Source organism: Lonchura striata, chromosome 5 (assembly GCF_046129695.1).
Source record: "Lonchura striata isolate bLonStr1 chromosome 5, bLonStr1.mat, whole genome shotgun sequence".
In the NCBI taxonomy this organism is placed as follows: domain Eukaryota; kingdom Metazoa; phylum Chordata; class Aves; order Passeriformes; family Estrildidae; genus Lonchura; species Lonchura striata.
In genome coordinates this window covers 71829243-71846916 of record NC_134607.1, presented here as the reverse complement: position 1 = coordinate 71846916, position 17674 = coordinate 71829243, and the positions used below count along the sequence as shown (strand labels likewise).

Genomic DNA, 17674 nt, shown 5'->3' with positions numbered 1-17674 from the left:
GGGGGGTGGCACGGAGTTCCCTCGGCGCTCAGGAACTGGGCTCTGCTCCTACGGCGCTCCAGAGCCGAGCCCAGCCCGCCCGGGGCTCCCCTCCTTCCTCCAGCCGCGGCTCGCGGCTCCTCCTCCTCCCCAGCTGCCGCTTCAGGAACGATCCTGGTGCCAATCCAGGAACGATCCAGGAACGATCCTGGGGTGCCAATCCAGGAACGATCCTGGGTACCAATCCAGGAACGATCCAGGAACGATCCTGGGTGCCAATCCAGGAACAATTCCCAAGGTGCCAATCCAGGAACAATTCCCAAGGTGCCAACAATTCCCAAGGTGCCACTTCCAGGAACAATCCCAAGGTGCCACTTCAGGAACGATCCTGGGGTGCCAATCCCAGGAACAATCCTGGGGTGCCAATCCAGGAACAATTCCCAAGGTGCCAATCCCAGGAACGATCCTGGGTGCCAATCCAGGAACGATCCTGGGTGCCAATTCAGGAACAATTCCCAAGGTGCCACTTCCAGGAACAACCCTGGGGTGCCAGTTCAGGAACAATCCTGGGGTGCCAATTCCAGGAACAATTCCCAAGGTGCCACTTCAGGAACAATTCCCAAGGTGCCACTTCCAGGAACAATCCTGGGTGCCAATCCAGGAACAATCCCAAGGTGCCACTTCCAGGAACAATCCCAAGGTGCCACTTCCAGGAACAACCCTGGGGTGCCAGTTCAGGAACAATCCTGGGGTGCCAATTCCAGGAACAATTCCCAAGGTGCCACTTCAGGAACAATTCCCAAGGTGCCAATCCAGGAACAATTCCCAAGGTGCCACTTCCAGGAACAATCCTGGGGTGCCAATCCAGGAACAATCCTAAGGTGCCAATCCAGGAACAATCCTGGGTGCCAATCCAGGAACAATCCCAAGGTGCCGCTTCCAGGAACAATCCCAAGGTGCCACTTCCAGCACCACTTCCCGAGGTTCCACTTGCTGGAGCAGGGCTGGGGAACTCCCCCCAGGCCAGACCCTGCGCAGGTGGAAAATAACCCCCACCTGCTGTAACCCGTTCATTCCTCTGGTCATCCCATCCTTCCTGCAGGGAAGCACGACAGGATCCATCAGCCAGGAGCCCACCACGCTCTTGCTCACTCCTGCTGCTTCCCAACCTCTTTTCCAGCTGGAAAATCCCTTCCCTCCCTTCTCCCCGCTGGATACTGAGCCAGGAGCGCCTCTCCAGAACGCAGAGCCGGGTGAAACTTGGACATTTTGGAGGTTTTATTAATCAAACTCTTTACAAAGTCATCGGCCTCGGAGTCTTGGATTTAAAAAGCAACTAACAGGACGGCCCTGGCCCCATAAAGAACTTTTGTTCCTGCGGGCGGCAGCGGGGCCGAGGTGAGATGCAGCGTGGGCCTGAACAGCCACGAGCCCGCGGGGAAGGGATTCGCTCTCCTCCTCCTCCTCAGGTACATTTTGGGAAACTCCCTCCAAGGACCTGAAACCGCTCCGAGAATTCTGCTGTACCGTGAGAAGAGCCTTTCCTATGGCAGAGCGGAGCGCGGGGAGTGAATCCCGCCAGGATTTCATTCCCCGCCTTTCAATAAGCTTCACGTGCAGAGCGAAAACCGACCTTGCCCCACCCCAGCAGCAGCCGGGATCCGCTGGGATTGATTGGGATGGAGGGTGGGGATCCACTGGGATCCACTGGGGTCACTGGGATCGATGAGAGTGACTGGGATGGGCGGTGGGGATCCACAGGGACCATTGGGATCCACTGGGATGGAGGGTGGGGATCCACAGGGACCACTGGGATCCACTGGAAGTGACTGGGATGGATGGTGGGGATCCATGGGGATCCACTGGGAGTGACTGGGATGGTTGGTAGGGATCCACAGGGACCATTGGGATCCACTGGGAGTGACTGGGATGGATGGTGGGGATCCAGTGGGATCCACTGGGAGTGACTGGGATGGATGAGAGTGACTGGGATGGGTGGTGGGGATCCACTGGGATCCACTGGGATCACTGGGATCGATGAGAGTGACTGGGATGGATGGTGGGGATCCACAGGGACCATTGGGATCCACTGGGATGGATGGTGGGGATCCACTGGGATCCACTGGGACCGATGAGAGTGACTGGGATGGGCGGTGGGGATCCACAGGCACCATTTGGATCCACTGGGATGGATGGTGGGGATCCACAGGGACCATTGGGATCCACTGGGATCGATGAGATTGACTGGGATGGACGATGGGGATCCACAGGGACCATTGGGATCCACTGGGATGGATGCTGGGGATCCACTGGGATCACTGGGATCCACTGGGATCGATGAGAGTGACTGGGATGGACAGTGGGGATCCACAGGGACCATTGGGATCCACTGGGAGTGACTGGGATGGATGGTAGGGATCCAGTGGGATCACTGGGATCCACTGGGATCTATGAGATTGACTGGGATGGATGGTGGGGATCCACAGGGACCATTGGGATCCACTGGGAGTGACTGAGATGGATGGTGGGGATCCACTGGGATCACTGGGATCGATGAGATTGACTGGGATGGACGGTGGGGATCCACTGGGATCACTGGGATCCACTGAGATCGATGAGATTGACTGGGATGGTTGGTGGGGATCCACACGGACCATTGGGATCCACTGGGAGTGACTGAGATGGATGGTGGGGATCCACTGGGATCCACTGGGATCCATGAGATTGACTGGGATGGGTGGTGGGGATCCACAGGGACCATTGGGATCCACTGGGATGGATGGTGAGGATCCACTGGGATCGATGAGATTGACTGGGATGGGTGGTGGGGATCCACAGGGACCATTGGGATCCACTGGAAGTGACTGGGATGGATGGTGGGGATCCATGGGGATCCACTGGGAGTGACTGGGATGGGTGGTGGGGATCCAGTGGGATCCACTGGGAGTGACTGGGATGGATGGTGGGGATCCACTGGGATCACTGGGATCCACTGGGATCGATGAGATTGACTGGGATGGACAGTGGGGATCCACAGGGACCATTGGGATCCACTGGGATGGATGGTGGGGATCCACTGGGAGTGACTGGGATGGTTGGTGGGGATCCACGGGGATCCACTGGGAGTGACTGGGATGGATGGTGGGGATCCACTGGGATGGAGGGTGGGGATCCAGTGGGATCACTGGGATCCACTGGGAGTGACTGGGATGGATGGTGGGGATCACTGGGATCCACTGGGAGTGACGGATGGATGGTGGGGATCCACTGTGATCACTGGGATCCACAGGGAGTGACTGGGATGAGGGTGGGGATCCACGAGGATCACTGGGATCCACTGGGAGGGATGGTGGGGATCACTGGGATCCATGGGGATCACTGGGATGGAGGGTGGGGATCCACAGGGATCACTGGGATCCACTGAGAGTGACTGGGATGGATGGTGGGGATCACTGGGATCCACGGGGATCACTGGGACGGAGGGTGGGGATCCATGGGGATCACTGGGACAGAGGGTGGGGATCCACAGGGATCCCTGGGATCCACTGGGACGGATGATGGGGATCCACGGGGATCACTGGGGATCACTGGGATCCCTGGGACGGAGGGCGGGGATGTCCCCCACGGTCCCGGGGAGGAGCCGCGTCCTCGTGGCCTCGCTCCGTCACCTGCAACACAGAGAGGCGGCCCAGCTGAGTGCCCGGCTGCCCTGGCAGTGCCAGCACAGCCCCGCGGCCAGGCCGGGACCCGCTCCCGCTTCCCGGCAGCGCCGAGCGCGGCTCGATCCCGGATCCGGCGGCGGGGATCGGCTCCGAGCGCCGCTCGATCCCGGATCCGGCGGCGGGGATCGGCTCCGAGCGCGGCTCGATCCCGGATCCGGCGGCGGGGATCGGCTCCGAGCGCGGCTCGATCCCGGATCCGGCGGCGGGGATCGGCTCCGAGCGCGGCTCGATCCCGGATCCGGCGGCGGGGATCGGCTCCGAGCGCGGCGCTCCCGGATCCGGCGGCGGGGATCGGCTCCGAGCGCCGCCGGATCCCGGATCCGGCGCTTTGGGACGGATCCCAGCTTCCCGCCGGCCATCCCGCAGACAGCCCTGAGGTGTTCCCAGATTTTTGGGATGGATTCCCAAGCTTTTCCCCTCTTACCAGTAGCTTCTCCTGAAGGGAGCAGCCACTTCCTGCACCGTGCTGAGGAAGGTGTTGATGTCAGCCACAAGAATTCCTTTGCTTTCCAGGATCTCCCTGCTGCTGCTGCTGGGATTTTCTGCAAGGGGAGGAACAGCAGCTCCATTAATTCCAACGAACGAGGCTGCTCCTAAACCTGTGGGAAATATCCCTAAATCCCACCGTGGTTGCCCTGGTGTTTACCAACAGCCTCAGGAATCCAAAAAACACCAAAAACTTCTGGAATCCATCAACCTTCAAAAACGCAAAATTCCTTTTCACCGTTCACACCTCGAAGAGGCGATTCCCGCCGGGAGGAAAACGGGAATCCATCAACCTCCAAAACTCCAAAATTCCTTTTCACTGCTCACACCTCGAAGAGGCGATTCCCGCCGGGAGGAAAACGGGAATCCATCAACCTCCAAAACTCCAAAATTCCTTTTCACTGCTCACACCTCGAAGAGGTGATTCCCCCCCGCAGGAAAACAGGAATCCATCAACCTCCAAAAATGCAAAATTCCTTTTCAGGGAATCCATCAACTTCCAAAATTCCTTTTCACCGCTCACACCTCGAAGAGGCGATTCCCCCCGCAGGAAAATGGGAATCCATCAACCTCCAAAACTCAAAAATTCCTTTTCACCGCTCACACCTCGAAGAGGCGATTCCCCCCCCGGAAGGAAAACAGGAATCCATCAACCTCCAAAACTCCAAAATTCCTTTTCAGGGAATCCATCAACCTCCAAAATTCCTTTTCACTGCTCACACCCCAAAGAGGCGATTCCCCCCGCAGGAAAATGGGAATCCATCAACCTCCAAAACTCCAAAATTCCTTTTCACCGCTCACACCTCGAAGAGGCGATTCCCCCCGCAGGAAAATGGGAATCCATCAACCTCCAAAACTCCAAAATTCCTTTTCAGGGAATCCATCAACCTCCAAAATTCCTTTTCACCGCTCACACCTCGAAGAGGTCATTTCCCACCCCCCAGGCAGGAAAACAGGAATCCATCAACCTCCAAAACTCCAAAATTCCATTTCACCGCTCGCACCTCGAAGAAGCCATTCCCCCAGGCAGGAAAATGGGAATCCATCAACCTCCAAAACTCCAAAACTCCATTTCACCGCTCACACCTCGAAGAAGCCATTCCCGCCGGAAGGAAAACGGGAATCCATCAACCTCCAAAACTCCAAAACTCCATTTCACCGCTCACACCTCGAAGAAGCCATCCCCCCAGGCAGGAAAACGAGGATTTCCCATCCCTCCTCCATCCCTTCCGGGGCAGTTTCAGCCCTGCAGGGCCCCGGGCTGCCTTTACCTGTGAGGTACACGGCGAAGCGGGCGCGGACGCGCTGCGCCTGCAGCTGCAGCAGGCACTGCGCCTGCAGCTGCGGCGGGCCCTGCGCGCGCCGGCCCGCGGCGTCGCAGCCGTGGAAGGGCAGCGGCTCCAGCAGCTCTGCCCCCTGGCACCAGCGCAGCAGCAGCCGCTTCTTCTGGGCGCTGCCGGCGTCCCTGCTGAGAGAGGGGCGGGCACGGCTCAGGGGCTTCCTCCCTCCGCAGGGAATCAGCAGGGAGGGTGGGATCTGCCTTTCCGGGCGGGTTTTGGATCCAAAGGGATAAATCCCCACCCTGCTCCAGGACTGCCTGTGCTGGTTGTGGCTGGGGTTGGTTGGTTTTCACCTCGGGAGCTGCTTCTGGGGTTGGTGCTGGGAGCTGTGGGAAGGTCAGGGATGTTTGGTTGGGCTGGAGGAGGGTTTGGGAAAGGCAAGGCTGCTCCTCGCTCAGCCCACGGGGGGAACAAGGCCAGGCCAGGGACTGCCACTGTCCCAGGATGTTCCAGACCCTGCAATCGTGCTCAGGACGTAAAGCTGGGAGGAGAAGGATTAGGGGATGTTGGGAGAGGTGGTGATGATGGAGCCTGGCTCTCCTGCGATGGGAAATGGGAATAAATTCTTGGTTTTTCCAGCTTTTCCTTTGTTAAACTTCTTTATCCCAACCCAGGACTTTTCTGCCACGGTAGAGCAGCTCCATCTTCAACCATTCCTGGTGGGAACTGGAGTGGCAATTCCTTCTCTGCACCCCCAGACCCCAAATGTGGTGGAGCACAAGAAGGACCAGAGGGGGCAGAGCCCCAGGAAGGTGCCCGAGCTCCAGGGGGTGTGCCAGGAGCTGGGATGAGCTGGTGGGAAGGGAGGGAAGTTTGCTTTGGGAGTTTTGGGAATGTGCAGCCCCTCAAGGGAAATCTGTGCCTCTCCAGGAGCCTGGAACACCCCCTGAGGGCATCTCTGCCCAGGAGCCAGGGAAGAGCCTTATGGAAGCCCAGCAGGGAGCAAGGAGAGCTGCCAGAGCTCTGCCTGATCCAGGATCGCATCCAGGAGAAGGTTCCAGGCCATCTGATGCTCCCCAGGTCCCAAGTCCTGCTGCTCCATCCCAAAAGTCCCCAATTTCCCAGGCAGAGGCGTTACCTGAGGTCTCCTCTGAGCTTCTTGCTCTCGCTGTGGTGCAGGAGCCACTTCCACCTCCCGCTCCTGTTGAGCTTCTCCAGCACCTTCACCACCTCCTTCAGCTGGCCTGGGGGGACACCAGAGCTGGGTGGGGAGGGGACCTGGGGGTCTCTGGGCCCAGCCCTGCTCCAAGCGGGGCCACCCGAGGGTGCTCAGGGCTTTGTCCAGGGGAGCTCAGAGTCTCTGCAAGGACGGAGACCCGCACTGCGCAGGGTGGGGAGCTGGCATCATGTCCTGGTGTGGATTTTCCCGGATATCCGAAGGGATGAGTGCAGCTTTCCTCACCGAGCAGCTCCCGGGAGAGCTGGCTCCGTTTTCTCTGCCACTTCCCACCAAGGAGCTGAAGGCAGCAGCGAGTTCCTCTCCTTTTTCCACTGGATAGTGGGAAGGAACTCCTGGCTGGGATGGAATTCCAGCTGGGGCTGCCCCTGGACCCCTGGCAGTGTCCAAGGCCAGGCTTGGAGCAGCCTGGGACAGTGGGAGGTGGCCCTGCCCATGGAATTGGATAATCCCTAAGGTCTCTTCAACCCAAACCATTCCACGAGTCTCCAGGCCAAACAAACATCCTGGGACAACCCTGGGAACATCCTGGGATGTTCTGGGGACCCCGAGCTGGGCGCTCAGGGTCCAAATGTCAGCGAGAGGGCAAGAACTCCCCGAAGGGGAAAGTTTGGGAATGCGTCCCTGAGACTCACCCAAGGTGACCCTTTCCAGCAGCTCCTCGTCGGACACCACGAATCCTCCAGCCTGGAAGAGCTCCTGGAAGGTGTCGGCCGTCACCTCCTCGGGGTCGTCCACGCCGGCGAACACCACGCTGGGACAGCGCTTCAGCTCCAGCAGGCACGGCACCTGCTCCGGGAACAGGGATTTGGGAACAGCCCCCGCGTGCAGGGAGCCCGGCCCTGCAACATTCCCAACATTCCCAACCCAGCCCTGGGTGCAAAACATTCCCTGGGATTGGGGAGGCGAGGGAAGCCCGACGTGCCCGCTCTGAGCTGGGCTGCTCCGACGTTTCGGATGGATCCTGGGATCAGAGCAGGAGCAGAGGGGCTCGGGCTCACCGTGTGGATGTGGGAGGCGATGTCCTCGTTCCTGACGATCACCAGCAGCCGCTCGCCGCCCCGGTGCCCGCCGAAATCCGGGGGCTCCGTCCTCACGAACCCCTGAGCCTTCAGCAGGGCCTGGAACACACCCAGGGCGTGGATGGGGAACGTTCCCTGGGAACGCGGGCACTGGAAGGGCAACGGGGAGTCCCCAGCCCTGCAGGGACACACGGATGTGGCACCCGGGGACACGGCGGCCTTGGCAGGGCTGGCAATGGTTGGACTTCAATTAAACCAGAGTAGATTTAGGTGGGATCTTGGGAATGAGGAATTCCTGGCTGGGCTGGGATTGCCAGAGCAGCTGGGGCTGCCCCTGGGTCCCTGCAATGTCCAAGGCCAGGCTGGAAGGAGCTTGGAGCACCCTGGGATAGGGGGAGGTGTCCCTGCCACGGGGTTGGAATTGGATGATCCTTAATGTCCTTCCCACCCAAACCATTCCACGATTCTCCAGTGACTCAATCCCAAGGCTCCTGGGATTCCAACTCCTGCTGCTGGGAGCCAAGGTGGCTCCTGGCTCCCAAACCATCCCTGACAGGTTGCCCAGGCTTCCCTGCTCCCGCCACCCTCAGCTCTGCCCTGGAGCCACTCATCCCAATCCAGAACCATCATCCCCATCCATCCAATCCATCCTGACCCATCCAATCCATCCTGATCCATTCAGATCCATCCAATCCATCCTGATCCATCCAGACCTATCCCCATCCATCCAATCCATCCTGATCCATTCAGATCCATCCCCATCCATCCAACCCATCCTGATCCATTTAGATCCATCCAATCCATCCTGATCCATCCAGATCTATCCCCATCCATCCAACCCATCCTGATCCATCTAGATCCATCCCCATCCATCCTGATCCATCCAGATCTATCCCCATCCATCCAATCCACCCCAATCCACCCCAATCCATTCCAATCCATCCCAAAGCATTCAAATCCACCCCAATCCATCCCCATCCATCCCAGTTCATCCCAATCCACCCCAATCCATCCCCATCCATCCCAATTCATCCCAATGCATCCAAATCCACCCCAATCCATTCCCATCCATCCCACCCCATCTTGATCCATCCAGATCCATCCCCATCCACCCCAGTTCATCCCAATCCACCCCAATCCATCCCCATCCATCCCAGTTCATCCCAATCCATTCCAATCCACCCCAATCCATCCCCATCCATCCCAATGCATCCAGATCCATCCCCATCCACTCCAATCCATCCTGATCCATCCAGATCCATCCCCATCCACCCCAATCCATCCCCATCCATGCCAATCCGTCCCCATCCACCCCAGTTCATCCCAATCCACCCCAATCCATCCCCATCCATCCCAGTTCATCCCAATCCATTCCAATCCACCCCAATCCATCCCCATCCATCCCAATGCATCCAGATCCATCCCCATCCACCCCAATCCATCCCCATCCATGCCAATCCGTCCCCATCCACCCCAGTTCATCCCAATCCACCCCAATCCATCCCCATCCATCCCAGTTCATCCCAATCCATTCCAATCCACCCCAATCCATCCCCATCCATCCCAATGCATCCAGATCCATCCCCATCCACCCCAATCCATCCCCATCCATGCCAATCCATCCCCATCCACCCCAGTTCATCCCAATCCATCCCCATCCATCCCAGTTCATCTCAATCCATCCCAATTCATTCCAATCCATCCCAATGCATTCAAATCCATCCCCATCCACCCCAATCCATCCCCATCCATCTCAATTCATCCCAATGCATCCAAATCCATCCCCATCCATCTCAATCCATCCCAATGCATCCAAATCCACCCCAATCCATCCCCACCCATCTCACCCCCCCCAGCCCATCCCCACCCATTCCAATCTGTGCCCATCCATCCCCATCCACCCCAATCCCTTCCCCAATCCAGGAGCAGCTCCCACCTTGGCCCTGTCGAAGAAGGGCTCCTTCCCGGTCTCCAGCAGGTAGAACATCCCGGGCCGCCCGCCAGCGGCCACGCGGCGCAGGTGGCAGCGCAGGGCCCCGCGCAGCTCCGCCGCCGCCGCCCGGATCGCCGCCGCCCCGCGGGGCCGTGCCGCGCCCGCCCGGCCGCTCCCGGCCGGCAGCAGCCTCTGGAACTCGGAGAACTCCTCCAGGATGCCGGCCACGGCCCCGCGCGGCTCCGGCGGGGCGCGCTCGTACCGCGGCTTGCCCAGGCGCGCCGGAGCCGCGCGCTCCCGGCTGCCGGCCCGGCGCCGCCCGGCGTCCCCGTGGAGCCACGCGGCCGAGGACGGAACGGTCACCTGCAAGGAGCTCCTGCTGCGCGGGGAGGAGGCCGCTGGGAAGATGCTTTGGGAGGTAGAAAAGGGGGCTCTGCCCTTCCTTAGGATTTCTTTTAGCTTATAGTGGAAGCGGAGGCACTCCATGTCCAAAGTGTTCTGGGTGATCTCCTCGAAGTCCCTCCAGGTCGCCGTCAGGGCGCGGGCCAGGTGAGACTCCTGGGCGCGGCGGCCGTGCCTCCTGGGAAGTTGGGAGGGTTCCACCCTCTCCTGGCACTGCCCGGTGACCACCGAGCTCCCGCAATGCCCGGGCACGGGCCAGGCCCCGGCCTCCCCGCGCCGCGCCGCGCGCACGGAGCTCCTGGAGGAGATGTCCCGGGGAGTCCTTGCTCCTGCAGCATCCACGGGTCTCATGATGCAGGTGCCGGGAAGAGGGGAGTGAGAATTCCCCTCAAAATATTCCTGCTCTGAGCCACCAAAGGAATTCTCCAATGGATCTTCAAAGGCCAAGTCCTCGTGTGTGTCTTGGCTTGGGAGCTGCTCTTCGCTTGGGAGCAGATCCAGAATATCCTCCAGGTTTTCTCCAGAGAGATCCCTGGGCTCGTCCCACGGGACGGGAGAAGCGGGAATCTCTCCCTGTCCCACCTCGGCGCAGTCGGGATCGAACGCCTGGGAGCCCTGGGGGCTGTGCTCACACACGTCCCAGGGCTCGCACAGGGGGCACTCCCAGGCTGGGGAAGGTGCAGGACTGGGAATGCTGCCTCCTTCCGGGTCCTCCGGCGGGAAGGGCTCCTCCCCGGCATCCCCTGCCTGGCTCCTGGGGCTGCCATGGCTCCTGGAGCTGCTCCCAGGGCTGCCGTGGCTCCTGGGGCTGCCGTGGCTCCTGGGGCTACCATGGCTCCTGGAGCTGCTCACAGGACTACCCTGTCTCCTGGGGCTGCCACGGCTCCTGGAGCTGCTCCCAGGGCTACCTTGTCTCCTGGGGCTACCACGGCTCCTGGGGCTGCCATGGCTCCTGGGGCTGCTCCCCGGGCTACCACGGCTCCTGGGGCTGACACAATTCCCTGGGCTGCCATGGCTACTGGGGCTACCGTGGCTCCTGGAGCTGCTCCCAGGGCTACCATAGCTCCTGGGGCTGCCACGGCTCCTGGGGCTGCCGTGGCTCCTGGGGCTGACACAATTCCCAGGGCTGCCATGGCTACTGGGGCTACCACCCCTCTTAGGGCTACCACAGCCCATGGGGCTGCCACGGCTCCCAGGACTACCACCACTCCCAAGGCTATCACACCTGCCAGGACTGCCACAGACCCCGGGGCTGCCATGGTTTATGGGGCTACCATAGCTTCCAGAACTGCCAGGGATCCTGGGGCTACCATGGATTCCAGGACTGACATGGGTCCTGGGGCTACCACACCTGCCAGGACTGCCACGGACCCCGGGGCTACCATGGTTTCTGGGGCTACCATGGATTCCAGGACTGACATGGGTCCTGGGGCTGACACAGCTCCTGGGGCTGCCATAGCTCCCGGGGCTGCTCCTGGGGCTGACACAGTTCCTGGGGCTGACACAATTCCTGGGGCTACCATAGCTTCCAGGACTGCCATGGATTCCAGGGCTACCATGGCTCCTGGGGCTGACACGGCTCCTGGGGCTGACACAATTCCTGGGGCTACCATAGCTCCTGGGGCTACCATAGCTTCCAGGACTGCCATGGATTCCAGGGCTACCATGGCTCCTGGGGCTGACACAATTCCCGGGGCTATCATAGCTCCTGGGGCTGCTCCTGGGGCTGACATAGTTCCTGGGGCTACCATAGCTCCTGGGGCTACCATAGCTTCCAGGACTGCCACAGCTCCTGGGGCTGACAAAATTCCTGGGGCTTCCCTGGCTCCTGGAGCTGCTCCTGGGGCTACCACGGCTCCTGGGGCTTCCCTGGCTCCTGGAGCTGCTCCTGGGGCTACCAGGGCTCCCGGCCCACTGGGCACTGTCCGGAGTGGGAGGGAGCATCCCGGGGAGCGCCTCCGAGCCCGGCTCCGGAGCCTCCGGATGGTCCCACGGCTCGCAGGGAGAAGGAGGAGCAGATCCCGGCTGTGCTGCCACCTCCACGGGGGAGCCGGGAGCCCGGGGCTCCAGCAGCTCCTGGGAACAGCTGGGATGGAAGGAGCCACGCGGGCTCCAGGCGGCCACGCTCGCCTCCCGGCACGGCCTCCAGAGACGGCACAGCACCGACCTGCGCCGGCCAGGCACGGCGGGAACGCCGGGGTCGGAGTGTCCGGCGGCGGGAGAAGCTGGAGCCGAGTCCCCGTGGATGTTTGGGAAGCTCCGCTCCTGCCTGGGGAGCTCCTGGATGACTGAGCTGACGGAGGAGGAGGGCTCCGATTCCAGGAGGCGATGGTGGAGAGGCATCTCCGTGTTGGTGGTGCCATTCCCAGGGGAATTCCCTGCCCCAGGGAACACATCCTCGCTCTCCTCAGCTCCGAAATCATCTCCTACGTCTGTGGAGCCAAAGGGGGAATCCCGGCCACCTCCTGCTCCCAGGAGATCATCCAGCTCCTCCGTGCCGTTGCCAGAGGGGCTCCCCTGCTGCTCCTCCAGCAAAACCCCGTTCCCGCCTCCGTTGGGCTCCTCGGCATCCGGGGAATCGGGGTCGGGATCGGCGGCGCTCTCCACGGGCCCATCCTCCGGATGCACGGAGCCATCGGGAGAGGTCGGGCAGGCGGAGCTGGAGTCGGGGGACAGGGCCAGGCTCATTCCCAGGCTCCCGGCAGGCTCCCACCTTTCTCCGGAGGCCGCCCGGTCCCGGATCCTGCGCTCCGAGCCGCTCCCCAGCGCGGCTCCAGCGGCCCCCGGGCTGTGGGTAACGCTGTGGGGCTGCGCCCCACGCACAGGGCCGGGCTCAGGGGGCACTGGCAGCTCCCCGCTGTGGCTGTGGGGTGACCCCACCTCGGCCGGACTGGCCGCTCCAAGCCCGTCTGCCTCCGAATCCGGCGTGCCCGGAGCGTCCCAGGGATCTGGGAGCTCCTCCTGGTTTGGTGACATCTCCTCAGGAAAGCAGCCAGGGTCGGTCCCAGCCCCGTCTGAGGGTGCTGGGGAGGATCTGTCAGGGCAGGGGGGTGCCAGGGAGGTGGGGCTGGGCATGGGGTCCTCCTCAGGAGCACCAAACTCCTCTGGAGATGCAGAATTCCCTGGATTCTGCTCGCATTCCATCTCGGCGTCGCTGCTCTCGGACAGCACCAAACCCACGGGGCCCACGAAGGGACTTTCATCCTCCAACTCCTCGTTCTCTTCCTTCTCCTCCTCCTCCTCCTCCTCCACCCTCTCCTCCTTTTCCGAGGGCTCCGCGGGCTCCTGGGATTCCTGCCCTTCCTCAGCACCTCCCCCAGGCTCTGCATTTCCAGGATCTGCTTCCAAGGCCGTGGAATCACGGGCAGGATGCGGATCAGCGCCATCCTCGACTTCCAGGGAATGCCCAGAGCCTCCCGTTGCCTCCTCATCCTCGGGAGGGCCAGGGCCACTCCCTGAGCCTGCTTCCCGCTGCTTTTCCTGCTGCTGCTGCTCCCCCTTTTCCTGAGGAGCACTCGGGGGGTCTGTCCTTGGAGCTGTGCTGGAATTCGGGGCTCGGCTCCCGGACTTTTCCCTGCCCGGCGCATCCGGGGATTTGCTGGGACAGCCGAGCTCCTGGCGAGGGCTGGGGGTGATCCTGGCGTCCACCAGCTCCTCCTGGGCTGGCTCCTCCTGAAACAAGGAAAAAACATTCCTCATAGGAAATGCACGAAAAAAACCCACTGGAATAATTTTTATTTCCTGCAAAACTGCTCCAGCCCCATGGAAGCCGCTCCTCTGTTCCAAGTTTTAAAGGAATTATTTTAATTCAAGAATTCAGGCTTGGAAATATCTCAGCAGACCCCAATGTTTTATGTTTATCCCAAGAACCTCCACTCCTGACCACGTGCAGACTGGAGAAAAGTGTAAAAAATGAATTTCGAGCTTTATCCAGAATGGAATTTTCACGGATTTCAGAGGGATGAGGGAAATGATGCAAAGCACTGCACTGGCACCTGTGTGAGGGGGAAAAACTCCGGAGCCAACAAATCCCAGCTTTCCAAATCCACGTGGGAATGGCTGTGCTGGATTTGGAATTCTGCTCTGGGATGCTGGGGGCTCCCCTGATCCCTCAGCTGAGGACACACCAACTTGGAATTTAATTACTTTAATTACTTTAATTTGGGATGCCTCCCCCGTGGAGAACAGCTCTGCTTCCCTGGATACCCCACAAGCACAGCTGCTCCATTCCTCTGGAAAATCCTGCTCCCCCTAGGGATGAAAATCCTGCTTCTCTGAGAGGAAAATCCTGCTCTTTTAAGAGGAAAATTCTGTTCCTTTAAGAGGAAAATCCTGCTCTTTTAAGAGGAAAATCCTGCTACTCTAAAAGGAAAATCCTGCTCTTTTAAGAGATTAAAATCCTGCTCTTTTAAGGGGAAAATCCTGCTCCTCTAGGAGGAGATTCCTGCTCTTTTAAGAGGAAAATTCAGTTCCTTTAAGAGGAAAATTCTACTTTTTAAAGTGGAAACTCCTGCTCCTCTAAAAGGAAAATCCTGCTCCTTTAAGAGGAAAATCCTGCTCTTTTAAGGAATGAAAATCCTGCTTCTCTGAGAGGAAAATCCTGCTCTTTTAAGAGGAAAATTGTGTTCCTTTAAGAGGAAAATACTGCTGCTCTTTTAAGAGGAAAATCTTGCTAGTCTAAAAGGAAAATCCTGCTCTTTTAAGAGATGAAACTCAGGCTCTTCTAAGAGGAAACTCCTGCTCTTTTAGAGGAAAATTCAGTTCCTTTAAGAGGAAAATTCTACTTTTTAAAGTGGAAACTCCTGCTCCTCTAAAAGGAAAATCTTGCTCTTTTAAGAGATGAAAATCTTGCTCCTTTAAAGGATGAAAATCCTGCTCCTCTGAGAGGAAAATCCTGCTCTTTTAAGAAGAAAATTCTGTTCCTTTAAGAGGAAAATTTTGCTCTTTTAAGGGATGAAAATCCTGCTCCTCTGAGAGGAAAATTCTGCTCCTCTAGGAGGAGATTCCTGCTCTTTTAAGAGGAAACTCCTGCTTCTCTGAGAGGAAAATCCTGCTCTTTTAAGGGATGAAAATCCTGCTCCTCTGAGAGGAAAATCCTGCTCTTTTAAGAAGAAAATTCTGCTCCTTTAAGAGGAAAATTCTGCTTTTTTAAGGGATGAAAATCCTGCTTCCCTAAGAGGAAAAGTCTGCTCCTCTAAGAGGAAAATCCTGCTCTTTTAAGAAGAAAACCCTGCTCTTTTTAGAGGAAAATTCTGCTCCTTTAAGAGGAAAATCCTGCTCTTTTAAGGGATGAAAATCCTGCTTCCCTAAGAGGAAAAGTCTGCTCCTCTAAGAGGAAAATCCTGCTCTTCTAAGAGGAAAATTCTGCTCCTCTAGGAGGAGATTCCTGCTCTTTTAAGGGGAAACTCCTGCTCCTCTAAAAGGAAAATCCTGCTCTTTTAAGGGATGAAAATCCTGCTTCCCCCTAAGAGGAAAAGTCTGCTCTTTTAAGAAGAAAATCCTACTCTTCTAAGAGAAAAATCCTGCTGTTTTAAGAAGAAAATCCTGCTCCTCTGAGAGGAAAATCCTGCTCTTTTGAGAGGAAAACATTCTTGGAGCCTCCCAAGGCCGGACTCACCGTGGTGACACTGGAGACGTTGTGCATGTCCTCCTCGGGAATGGCCTCCTTGGGAATGGCGTCCTCCTCCTCGGGAATGGCGTCCTCCTCCTCGGGAATGGCCTCCTCCTCCTCGGGAATGGCCTCCTCGGGAATGCTCTCCTCGGGAATGCTCTCCTCAGGAATGGCCTCCTCGGGAATGGCCTCCTCCTCCTCAGGAATGGCCTCCTCGGGAATGCTCTCCTTGGGAATGGCCTCCTTGGGAATGCTCTCCTCAGGAATGCTCTCCTCAGGAATGCTCTCCTCGGGAATGGCCTCCTCGGGAATGGCCTCCTCGGGAACGCTCTCCTCGGGAACGCTCTCCTCGGGAACGCTCTCCTCGGGAACGCTCTCCTCGGGAACACTCTCCTCGGGAATGGCCTCCTCGGGAATGGCCTCCTCCTCCTCGGGAATGCTCTCCTCGGGAATGTCCTCCTCGGGAATGTCCTCCGGCTCCCTGCCTGCCCCACCCAGCTCTTCCCTGGACGCCTCCAGCAGGGAGAGGCTCTCGGGACAGCTGGTGGAGGAAGGCTCCTCCTCGTCCCCGCAGGGCAGCTCCCCCGAGGAGGAGGACACCGTGCTGTCCACGGCTCCGGCCGCGTCCGCCCGGGAATCCGCGGGGCCTTTCTGGGGCTGGGAAGGGCTGCTGGCATCCAGGGAGCTGCTGGGAATCTGCTCGGCGTCGGAGCCGGAGTCCGCAGGACACGTCTCGAGGCCGAAGCAGTCCTGGCTGTCGTCGCTGAGCTCCAGGAAGCCACCGGAGCTGCTGATGGAGACGAATTTCCTGGGATTGCTGTGCTCCACCACTTTCCTGGAGCTGCTCAGGAGCTTGCTGGGCTTCCTGTAGAACAGAGCCACCCACATGTGCAGGATCAGCTTCATCCCTTCCACATCGTCGGGAAGATCGGGATCCCAGGGCCTGGGAAGGGAAGCAAAGAGAGTCTGGATCAGCCTCATCCTCATTCAGCTCCAGGGAATTCATCCCTGGAGTTCATTCCTGGAATTCATCCCTGGAGTTCATTCCTGGAGTTCATCCCTGGGAGCTCAACCCTGGAGTTCATCCCTGGGAGCTCATCCCTGGAGTTCATCCCTGGAGTTCATCCCTGGGAATTCAACCCTGGGAATTCAAATCTGGGAATTCATCCCTGGGAGTTCATCTCTGGAGTTCATCCCTGGGAATTCATCCCTGGGAATTCATCTCTGGGAATTCATCCCTGGAGTTCATCCCTGGGAATTCAACCCTGGGAATTCATCCCTGGGAGTTCATCCCTGGAGTTCATCCCTGGGAGTTCATCCCTGGGAATTCAAACCTGGGAATTCATCCCTGGGAATTCATCCCTGGAGTTCATCCCTGGAGTTCATCCCTGGGAGCTCAACCCTGGAGTTCATCCCTGGAGTTCATCCCTGGGAATTCAACCCTAGAGTTCATCCCTGGGAATTCATCCCTGAGAGTTCAACCCTGGGAATTCATCGCTGGGAGTTCATCCCTGGGAGTTCATCCCTGGAGTTCATCCCTGAGAATTCAACCCTGGGAATTCAACCCTGGGAATTCAACCCTGGGAATTCAAACCTGGGAATTCATCCCTGGGAATTCATCCCTGGACTTCATCCCTGGGAGTTCAATCCCTGTGAGCTCAACCCTGGAGTTCATCCCTGGGAATTCATCCCTGGAGTTCATCCCTGGGAATTCATCCCTGGGAATTCATCCCTGGAGTTCATCCCTGGGAGTTCAATTCCTGTGAGCTCAACCCTGGAGTTCATCCCTGGGAATTCACCCGTAGAATTCATCCCTGGGAGCTCAACCTTGGGAATTCAACCCTGGGAATTCAAACCTGGGAGTTCATCCCTGGGAATTCATCCCTGGAGTTCATCCCTGGGAATTCATCCCTGGCTCCCTGCAGAGCTCTGCCCCAAGGCAGAGGGGCACGCATCGCTTGATGCAGATTCCAGCTTTTTGTAGGAAAAAAATTCAAAATAG

The 17674-nt window shown here is 58.7% G+C and overlaps 1 protein-coding gene across 1 annotated transcript in view; it reads right to left on the bottom strand.

Annotated features, from left to right (window-relative positions):
• Nucleotides 1-1233: 1233 nt before the first annotated feature.
• The window catches only part of TASOR2 (transcription activation suppressor family member 2), a 35926-nt gene continuing 19485 nt past the window's right edge, over nt 1234-17674 (bottom strand). The window contains exons 11-20 of the mRNA XM_077783161.1: nt 15679-16615; nt 11960-13733; nt 9840-10729; nt 9663-9791; nt 7706-7825; nt 7340-7493; nt 6606-6711; nt 5459-5655; nt 4126-4243; nt 1234-1523 (exon numbers count right to left, since the gene is read on the bottom strand). Coding sequence (XP_077639287.1) covers nt 1445-1523; nt 4126-4243; nt 5459-5655; nt 6606-6711; nt 7340-7493; nt 7706-7825; nt 9663-9791; nt 9840-10729; nt 11960-13733; nt 15679-16615 — 4504 coding nt within the window. The 3' untranslated portion in view covers nt 1234-1444. The remainder of the gene's footprint in view (nt 1524-4125; nt 4244-5458; nt 5656-6605; nt 6712-7339; nt 7494-7705; nt 7826-9662; nt 9792-9839; nt 10730-11959; nt 13734-15678; nt 16616-17674) is intronic.